The sequence below is a fragment of the Triticum dicoccoides genome, chromosome 6A, assembly GCF_002162155.2.
Source record: "Triticum dicoccoides isolate Atlit2015 ecotype Zavitan chromosome 6A, WEW_v2.0, whole genome shotgun sequence".
Lineage (NCBI taxonomy): Eukaryota > Viridiplantae > Streptophyta > Magnoliopsida > Poales > Poaceae > Triticum > Triticum dicoccoides.
Window position 1 is genome coordinate 623,440,176 of NC_041390.1, and position 9,932 is coordinate 623,450,107.

Below are 9,932 nucleotides of genomic sequence, written 5' to 3' on the forward strand. Positions count from 1 at the left end.
ACGACGGGCAGCGGATTCGGCCCGGGAGCTCCATGTTTTGTTTGGGCCGGGCACAGGCTACGCCGACCTTTTCCTCTCCTGTCTAAAAGAAAAAAAAAAACAAGGAATTTGTATTCTAGAAAAACAAGGAATTTGTGCATCATTCTAAAAAAAAGGAATTTGTACACTATCCCATCCAAAAAAAAGTGGGTCATCCAATCTTTGTGCTCCACGGATAGCCCCGTTGACCCCACAGATAAACCATCTTTTATTCGCAGATGACAACATGTTGCTCTTTAAGGTTAATGGTGTGGGAGTACCAGAGGTGCACCAGGGGTTGGATGCCTTACTGGACTGCATGGCTACAATCTACGGGGCAACAGATAAATTTTCACAAGTCATCAATCTATTTCAATAAAGGGGTTCAAAATATTATAACAGAGATAAAAGGCTTGCTACAAATTCCGAATGAGACGTTGAATGAAAAATATCTTGGGATGCCATCTGATGTGGGGTCATCGTAGAATGGGGCGTTCAAATATTTAAAGGACCGCCTTTGGAGCATGGTCTAGTGACGGATTGAGTGAACCATGTCAATGGCTGGTAAAGCAGTTTTGCTCAAGGTCGTAGCCCAAGCTCTGCGAGTTTACCCTATGTCTTTGCTTCAAACTCCCAAGGGGTCTACGTGAGAAACTAAACATGCTAATCTGAAAATTTTGGTGGGGAAGTAGAGATGGTCTGCGAAAATCACACTGGGTATCATGAAAAGACACGACACAACTCAAAGGCATGGGAGGCCTATGGTTTAAAGACTTTGAACTCTTTAATTTATCTTTGCTAGCAAGGTAGGTCTGGCACATACTACAAAACCTGGAGTCTTTGAGTGATCTAATTTTGAAGACCGGCTATTTTCCTAACACTTCTTTGTTGCAAGCTGAGTTGGGAACACACCCAAATCAAAATATGGATGGCAATTGTAGAACAAGAGACGTTCTCAAACAAGGACTAATTAGAAGAATTGGGAATGGTATGGATAACAAGTTGTGAGAAGATTACTGGATTCCAAGGGATGAAATGATGAAGCTGTATGGATGCTTGAGCATCAACCCACCTCACGTAGCATCGGAACTTATAGGTTCCACATCGGGCCAGATCATGAGTCATGAACTAGATATATAATGGTAGCATTATTAGATCACGGAGGGAATTGAGATTTAGCGGACAACTTTTTGTTCTGTTTAGTTCAGGCTAGGTATCACGTTACACACGGGTGTTTTGTTTGCTACAGTTGCCCCTTCTTACTATTGCTTCAAGGCAGCATCTTGAAGAACCATTGCTCGCTATGTCCAATTCCAAATGTGCGTCAATAATAATTTACAAATGACTAACATTACAAATCAATGCATGCGCGCAGAGCAGGCACAATCCATGTAAAAACGACATCATGAACTACAATTACTTGCTGGATCATCAACAAATCAACAAGAAAACAATGAAAAAGAAGTCTAACCATGGTTTTAATGGAGGTGTGAGGAAAGGGGGCCGGAGGAAGGGCACATTGAGATCTTGAGAAGGGCTGAGGTTGGGGGAGGACGACGACGTGGAAAGAAGAACCTGGATGCTCCCACCCCAGTGGCGTTGTGGAGCAGATCGGTGGCCGGTGTTGCTCCCCCTGCTCGGCGGCTCGCGAAATAATCCCAGAGGTAGTTCAAAGGAAGGTGGAAGTTCCAGCCCTGCTGCTCGCTGGATGATTTAGGCTGGTGGAGGTGGTAGTGGGGAGGGGGAGAGAGCGGAGCGGAGTGGGATGAGGACGAAGTGGAACCAAGGGCTCGGGTAGACGGGGTAAGCGTAATTGATCGTAAACTTAATGGTACGATTTGTTTACACGGAATCTGATTATGTGGTGTCCTTACTCTTTTTTTCAAAAGATGTCATTACTCTTTTTTGGGAGGAGGGGGGAGGGCTAAACATGCTTAGTGCTTATAAAATTAAAATATATTGTGTTGCCTATTTGTTGATGATGAAAGAAACGATCGAATTATAATGAGGGTTAGCTATTTTGATTTTTTTTCCATAGTTGCGATATTTCACTGAAAATATACTTTCTTCGTCTCATAATATAAGAGCGTTTTTGACATTATCATGAGACGGTGGGAGTAGCATACTATTTGTAAATCGTTTTTGGGTGAAATAGTATCATGAGTCATGGAGACGCTCGTTTTCTCACAGCAGAAGACGAACAACACTTCCTGGGCCACGGGCCCCCTAGCGGCGCCGAACGAACGAACAAGGCCGACGCGCACGCGCCGCTGACTCCTCCCCCCACCCCACCCACCCTTCTCCGTCTTCTTCTTCCTCAGACCAACCGAGCCGACCCCGATCCGGTCAAAATCGAGACGACTCACTGCTTCCTCCGCCCTCCCGCCCCGACGAAGCCATGGTGAGTCCCGTTGCGGTCGCCGCCGATCCGCGCGCGAATTCTCTGGCGCCGGTTCCGCTCCGATCTGACTGACTGATTTCATCTGCTGCTGATGCTAGGTGTGCGTGGCGTGCCTGATCCCGCTCTTCCTCATCCCCTTCGTCAACGCGCTCCCCTACCTCTTCGACCTCCTCCTCGTAAGCCCCCCGCCCCCTTCCCTTCCTTCCCCGCTCCGCCCGCCTGCGCCGGCCGGTGTCGAATCTGGTGCCACCGATTCATCCGGATTCTCGGATTCGTGGTGGCAGCAGCAGCAGCGCGCGTAGGTGGTCGGTCAGGCCGTCTTGAACTGGCTGGCTCCTGTTTCAGCAAAGCCTGATGTGCTTCACCGGCTGCGAGATTGCGCTGGGTGATACGTACTCCCTCTGTCCCAAAATATAAGAACGTTTTTAACACCACACTAGTGTCAAAAACGTTCTTATATTATGGGACGGAGGAAGTACATGATACACCTAGCTCTGTGGCAGTGAGATGAATGGATTTTATCATGCGTCTAACTAACATAGCTAGCAGCAACGAAGCTATCACATAAACTCAAATCAAATGGGATGCATTGTACAAAAAAAACAACAAAGTGGCCATGAGAATTATCGTGGTGGCAGGGGTCATCAAATTGCTGAGACTGTGAGATGCGTAGTGTTCCTCGAGGCCTCGAGGGTTGTTAGAGTTGAATTGTGTCTGCGTCGCTTGAGATGCACCAGTTTGATCTCTACTGATGTGTTGATTGTTTCTCTGCCAAGTGATGCGCGCCTTTATATCCAAGGATGATTGTTTGATGTATTATTACCTGAAAAAATTGGCATGCTGCTGTTACTCTTGATGATAGTTGTTTCCGTTCTCATATTGAGATTGTCTGGAAAAAAAGTATATGTGTTTCTGTTACTCTTAAGTGAGTATGCTTGTAACTGTGTGTTCCCTGTTTTATGAACACTGACCCATGGTTCGAATGCCTGTCGCAGAGCAAGGTTTATCGCATGCTTGGATGGGAATACAGGAGGCCCGAGAGAGTCCCAGCTGCCTGCCCGTTCAAGCCTGCAGCAAACAAGACTGAAGTAAGCCTCACTGCTGATGTTACTCTTTCCTGCCCTTATGCTTGTGTAAAATCTAGATTCCTGCTTACCGTTTGGTCGTCCAGATTATGCATTCTTTCCTAGTTTATCCTCGCTGTGCATGCTACTTATCTGGGCTTTTGGTCCCAAAATATATGGCAGATTCAGGTGGGGAAACTCCCCCCTTGAAAATTAAAAAAAAAAGGTACAGCCAGATACATTTCTTTCACACAGCATCGTACCAAAAGTCGACAGATACTGTAGCAGCTAAACTGCACCCATCCTTTGCTTCCTTAGCTACATGATAATCTCGCAACGGTCTATGGAGCATAAATGGTCCAGCTGTTAGCTTGTTTAGGCTTAACTTTGATTTTCGATTTTGGCTTATATAAGCCAAAAGAAAACCTATTTATGTGGAAGCCAGAAGCACATAAATAGTTGCTTTGTTTTGGCTTATAAGCCAAAATCCAAAAGCCAGAGTTGAGCCTAACCAAACACTCCATTAAGCTTATTGATTTCCAGTAGCAGTTACCTTAGAGCTTAGCCTGTTAAGTCCTTTTAAATTTACAGTGCTCTCTTTCTTTGTAGGGTGTGGCGGGTGAATCAAAACCAGTAGCAAATCCTCATGTTGCAAGTGCAAATCCTCTGGTGGAACCCCAGAGTGCTACCACAGAAATGAAGAAAGATGATTAGAACATGTAACGGTCGCCCGGTTTGACTTATGTGAACAACTCTCACTATTTGTATTTGTGATTGTGTCGTAACCGAGAAATAATTAATGTAAGATTGTATATTTGGGCAAGGGATTGCTAAAATATTCCCGCGTTTCCGCTTTCAGCATAGGTTATGTATATGCATGTGTTGTGATATTACTCAAATGCTTACCACCATTGGTAACAGAGAAGTGATCCAAGTCAAAGATCACTTGACATACTCAAGTATGTTGGGTCCAAGTAAGCCCCGTCCTGTCTCTTCTCTTCCTCTAGGTTTCGTGTGTCGTGTCTCTCTGCCTGCTGGGGCGGTGGACATGGTGAATATCTCAAATTCAGCTAGCATGTCCCTCCTCGGTGGTTGCAGTTTGTTTGCAAGTTTTTTGATTTCTACAGCCAGGACATGTAATCTGGTTGAGCAAATATTTTTGTTTCCATTGGGATTTGGTTGCCTGAATTGTCACATATCTGTGATAGTTCTGTTTAGAACAGGTAGTCTAGTACGGGGAATTGCCACCCATGCCCCTGCCTGAATCACGCGACAAAGATATATAGCAACATCAAAGCTATCCCACAAACCCAAGCACAAACGGGTGACAAGGGTGCCATTTTATTTTTCTGAGGTTTGCAAGATTCATATTGTTTTGTCGAGGAGTATGACATGATGGATTGCACTCTCCCTAAGCCGACAGGATGGGGGCTTAGCACAACAATAAGCTGAAAAATGACATCTTACTCCTAGTAGCAATGTTAGAGACTTGGAGTTAGAGATGTTATGTTGTTTGCATCAGTCCCACCTCTAGAGTGAGGGATATATACATATAAATGGATGAGTTGAGTTGGAAGTAATACCAATGTCTTTAATTCTTTTTTCGAGTTGGAAGTAATGCTCTTAATTCACTCTATCTTGAGATAGCATCTGCTTTTATTTTAGTTTATGTCTTATGTCTTTACATGGTTTTTGTTTTTTAGTTATGTTTATTTAAGGAAAAATGGCTGACACAAAAGAAAATTTAGGCAACTTGCCAATAGATGGTCCATCTAAGAATAATTGTTGTAAGAATGTACTCCACAGCTCCCTTTCAATATAGTATATGTGTGCATGTATTCTAATCTGTTAGCTATGTGTCCTGACTGTACTGTACGTTGTAGTGATGGTGCTATATATGTAATTACTCGCAAATTGTATAGGTGCACTTAGAATGATTCGAAGAGACGAGGTTGTTGCAGAACTCAAAATGCATTTCCAACCTAACAGGGAGTCATACACCTGACCTCCTTGTTCAGTTTTTGTTACATGGGAGTAACCAAATTGGGTAGAGAGGTGATCTAAGCCAACTAATCACTTGACATACTCGAGAACCGCGTAGAACGGATCCAGGTAGAGGGTCCGGAAGCTGGTGAAGCCGGCGGTGAGGCCGAGCTGCCGGAACTCCTCCTCGGACCGCTCCCTCCCCTGGGTCCGGTAGGTGGTCATGACGAAGATGTCGTTCTCCAGCAGCGCCCTCGTCCTCGTGCTGGCGTCCGTCGTCTCCGGCACCACCGGCTCGCACGCGATGAGCTTCCCGCCCTCCGGCAGCGCCTCGTGGCATTTCTTGAGGATCGCCGTGCACTCATCGTTGGTCCACGTCGTGAGAACCCACTGGAGGAAGGAAACAAGATGAGAATCAGATCAAATCTTGTTTGGTTTCGGCAATGTTGTGACCCGGGTGTCTGAATTTCAGGGACTTCACAGCGTGATACACACCTTCATGAAGATGGCGTCGCCGGAGGGGATGGATTTGAACATGTCTCCACCAACATGCTTTACTCCTGCATTTTAATTTGCAGGTGCCACCGTTGTTATTAAGAAATATGCCTGTGAATTTAAGATACTGCGAATTTAAATACTAGACAGAAAACATGCAAATGTGTCCTGCTACCAATTTAGCAGGTTGGGTAGGGACAAAATGGACTGAAAATCTGGAGATCTGGGATTGCTCCATGTGACTAGCACAATCACTCTGAACTCAGAGCAGGTAGATATTTCTGAAGCCAAGATGGCAAGCAACACAAGTGTGCTCTGAACTGAAACCTCACTACCAAACTCATCTACTGCTGAAGTGCTGATGTTGACACTCTGAACTCTGAACTAGTAAATATTTCTGAACACAAGTTAGTAAGGAATGCATAGTTTACCACAAATGCGCTACAAATCCAACTAACAACGAAAAAAACTGTGCCTGCCATTTTTATTTTTAGCAGGTTAGGTAGGGACAAGAACTGCCCAGAAATCCAGCACATCTGCTGCTGAAGTCTGAAGATGTAAAATTTTCTGAAAGCCAGCATGGGCAAGAGTGCATTATGCATAGTTTACCCTAATAAGTGCACTCTGAAACCTCGTTATCAACATTTCTGAGTGCACGTCTGCTGATGCCAATGCCGAAAACAACATCTGTTTCTTTAGATTATCTCTGTGTGTGGTGGTGGTAAATCCACGATCTGCTGGGGTACGCTACTAGAAACACAATCTCGTGACTCACGTGTGTCATGTCTGCCCTGGTCGGCTGGTTGGTGGGGAGGCATTCTTCTTGTGATGGATCGACCGATCGTGCCATTGTCATTTCCAGTTGGTGTGCCGATTTGTTTGGAGATCGATCAGAAATGTCTTAGGAATAATCCGTATGAGTAGGTAGGGGGTTGGGGGATTGATGGTCTCACCGGCGATGGTGGGCGCGGCGGCGACGACGTCGGGCAGGTCGAAGTTGACGCCCTCCCGGATGGTGGGCACCCGGCGCATGATCATCTCCAGGCAGGCGCCGGAGCTGCCGCCGACGTCGACCAGCGTGGCCACGCCCTCGAACCCGCCCTCGTACCCGTCCAGCAGCGCCTCCATGAACGGCTCCGACACGCCGGTCATGGCGCGGAGCATCACCTCGTTCGCGCCCCGGTCCTGGCCGTAGTAGGCGTAGGCGGGGACGCCGGCGTGGGCGCGCGCGAAGGGCTCGGGCCCGGCGGGGTCGAGCACGGCCTCGTGGAGACGCGGCCACGCCAGCACCAGCGCGTCCTGGTGGTGCTGCAGCACGTAGTCGGCGTACGACGCGCCGGAGGGCCCCGAGGGCACCAGGGTGCGCCCCACGGCCGTCAGCGCGTACCGGCGCTCCGGGCGGCCGTCGGCTGCGTGCTCGGAGAAGACGCCGCGGGAGGCGAGCAGGCGGAGGAGCCGCTCGAGGACGGAGGGGTCCGGGTGGCCCGGCGGGAGCAGCTGCGCGGCCGAGAGCGGCGCGTTGGCGCCGCCCGCCCACACCGCGGCCGGCACGCCCAGCCGGATGACGGCCGTCAGCGCCATCGGGACGGCGATCATGTTGGCCAGCTCCATCATCGCCAGCCGCGCCTCCGGCGGCGACATCTCCGCGGTGGCGGGCTCGGCTGCCGGCGGCTGGGTCGGCGTCAACGACATTTTCGATGAGGTGGAGTGGTGGGAGTGAGCGAGTGCCGTCCGGTCCATCCCTGCAGCGCCACATCTCTCGGCTATATAGGTACACGTTGCCGCCAGTACCACAGGGTGGTCCCTCCCAGAGAATGATATGTGGGGCCGACAAACCACCGGGGCCGCATGGCAGCGTGGAGAGGGAGAGGGGTACGGTGGAGAGAGTGCGAGTTCGGGGGATGACCGCGTGGCGGCACGTCACCTCATGTGGCCATCAAATCGGATCCGTTCACCAATGTTTTTTTTTTATATATTTTGATTTGAGGGGATTCGCCGATACTATTTTATAGTGGTTGCTTTCGAGATGGCTTCGTTATCTCGTGCGATGGTTAGTTTAATCTTTTTCGATGAATGGTTAGTTTAATAAATTTAACCTACTATTACTTCTCCGTTTCATAATGTGGTGCATATAGTTTTTTTAAGTCAGACCTTATGAAATTCGATAAAGTTTGTGAAGAAATACATTTACATATAGAATGCCATATATGTACTACCCCGTTGTGGTTTGTTGGCCCCTTTAGTATTTTGTGACAAATTTTGACCATGGATTTAATTAACAAAATGTTGATGCATGTCACAAGAAATAGTATCCCAAAAACTATGTTGAAATATGAACCTAATGATATAATTTCTTCATGACATGCATTAATATTTTATCAGTTAAATATATGAAAATTTTAACACAAAATACGAAAAAAAGCAATAAACCAGGACCTCATTAGATTCACCATAAGATGCAGTTTTATATCTTTTTGTATTGTAGATCTAAATAGCTTTCTTTATACACATAATTAAATTTGAACTTATAAAAAAATTCTATATACTTGGGACATATCCGTGGCGGTGGCAGGCTTGACTGCCGGCGACTGCGGCGACGACATTTTCAATGAGGTGGAGCGGTGGGAAAGTGAGCGAGCCCAGCGGTGCGGCACCACATCTATCGCCTATGTAGGTGCACGCTGCTTACCGTACCATAGGGTTAGAGCAACTCTAGCAGACCCCGCAAAACACGTAAATCCGCAAAATTTCGGCGAGTATGCAGGCTCGGTCCATTTTTCCATCCAGAACAAAGCCCCATACTCGCCCGACCCGCAATTTTTTTTGTCGCGGCCCGCAAACCGCACGCCCCGACCACTATAACTGCGGTTCCGCGGCTCGTTTGCGGGTCCAAACCCTACCCCTCGCCGCCGCCGAGCCACGTGATTCCCCTTTCCCCTCTCCACATTTCTCGCTGCCGGCGACCTCCAGCCGCCATGTGGGGCCGAATGTGGAGCTCCGGACGCGGCTCCGGCAGCAGATCCGACGGCGGAAGGGACCCGGAGCGCGAGCGGCGCGTCCAGTCCGACGGCGCGCGAAAGCGCGGGGCCCGGAAGTGGACCAACCGCGGCCTGTCGCCGCCGGCGAGCTTCCAGCGGAGCGAGACGGCGGAGTAAGACCGCCGGCGCGCGTCCTTCTCCTCCGTGAGGTCCTCGTACGCCGGGAGCTCCTCCTCCGGCGCGGGCCTTCTCCCCATGAAGAGGAAGTGGTCGGAGGACGAGGACGAGCCGGACGCATTCGCCTTCATCCCCATGAAGGAGGAGCCCGCTCCGCTCGGCCGCCGCGGAGTTATCGGGCCGGAAGACTACGTCGCCGACTTCGACGCCATTGCGGCCGCCATCGCCAAGCGGAGCGTGCGCGAGGAGGCGGAGCGCCAGCGCCACGCCGAGGAGCTCGAAGCCCTCCAGTGGCGGGAGGCGGTCGCCGCCGACCTCGCCGCCAAGGAGTGGCACCGCATCCGCGCGGAGCAGGAGGCGAAGTACGTCGACCTGTGCAGCTCCGGCGAGGAGGATTGACATTTGCCGCGACCTCGCCGCCGTCAGATCCGACCCCTCTAGTACTAGTTTAGCGTAGTATGTTGTATAACTATGCTTGTAGTTTGTTGATCATGTGATGAACTATGCATTATATGATGAACTATGTTTGTGCAATTTCTCCCGCGAAAGTGTTTTTTCAAATTATGCAGGTTTAGATACGGGTTCTGTTCGGCCACGCTAGTTTTTGACCCGCAAACACGATCTTCGTGGAACCGCAACCATGTTTTGCGGGTTAAATTTTTGTAGGGTCTGCTAGAGTTGTTCTTAGTCCCTCCACGACAATGACATGTGAGACTGATAAATCTCAGGGCGGCATGGCAGCGTGCTTAGGGAGAGCCGGAGAGGAGTAGGATGTAGAGTATGCGAGTTGAGGGGAATGCCCGTGGCAGCACGTCA

At 49.1% G+C, this 9,932-nt stretch overlaps 2 protein-coding genes across 2 annotated transcripts; one reads left to right on the forward strand and one right to left on the reverse strand.

The window, feature by feature from the left end:
- Window positions 1-2,264: 2,264 nt before the first annotated feature.
- On the forward strand, window positions 2,265-4,344 carry LOC119318612. The gene is made up of 4 exons (XM_037593190.1): window positions 2,265-2,419; window positions 2,518-2,595; window positions 3,415-3,507; window positions 4,093-4,344. The coding sequence occupies exons 1-4, from the start codon at window positions 2,417-2,419 to the stop codon at window positions 4,195-4,197; spliced, it is 279 nt and encodes a 92-aa protein (XP_037449087.1). The 5' UTR covers window positions 2,265-2,416; the 3' UTR covers window positions 4,198-4,344.
- Window positions 4,345-5,431: 1,087 nt separating this feature from the next.
- On the reverse strand, window positions 5,432-7,716 carry LOC119318613 (caffeic acid 3-O-methyltransferase-like). Its single transcript, XM_037593191.1, has 3 exons — window positions 6,915-7,716; window positions 5,962-6,026; window positions 5,432-5,856 (listed from the first exon to the last, which is right to left on the reverse strand). Exons 1-3 carry the CDS (start codon window positions 7,699-7,701, stop codon window positions 5,557-5,559), a joined length of 1,152 nt encoding a protein of 383 aa, XP_037449088.1. The 5' UTR covers window positions 7,702-7,716; the 3' UTR covers window positions 5,432-5,556.
- Window positions 7,717-9,932: the final 2,216 nt, after the last annotated feature.

Coding starts and splice junctions, on each gene's coding strand:
- LOC119318612 (XM_037593190.1), top strand. Junction 2,596..3,414: donor ACCTCTTCGACCTCCTCCTC/GTAAGCCCCCCG, acceptor TGCCTGTCGCAG/AGCAAGGTTTATCGCATGCT. Junction 3,508..4,092: donor CTGCAGCAAACAAGACTGAA/GTAAGCCTCACT, acceptor CTTTCTTTGTAG/GGTGTGGCGGGTGAATCAAA.
- LOC119318613 (XM_037593191.1), bottom strand. CDS start 7,701: ATGGACCGGACGGCACTCGCTCACTCCCACCACTCCACCTCATCGAAA. Junction 6,027..6,914: donor CGCCGCGCCCACCATCGCCG/GTGAGACCATCA, acceptor ATTAAAATGCAG/GAGTAAAGCATGTTGGTGGA. Junction 5,857..5,961: donor GCGACGCCATCTTCATGAAG/GTGTGTATCACG, acceptor TCCTTCCTCCAG/TGGGTTCTCACGACGTGGAC.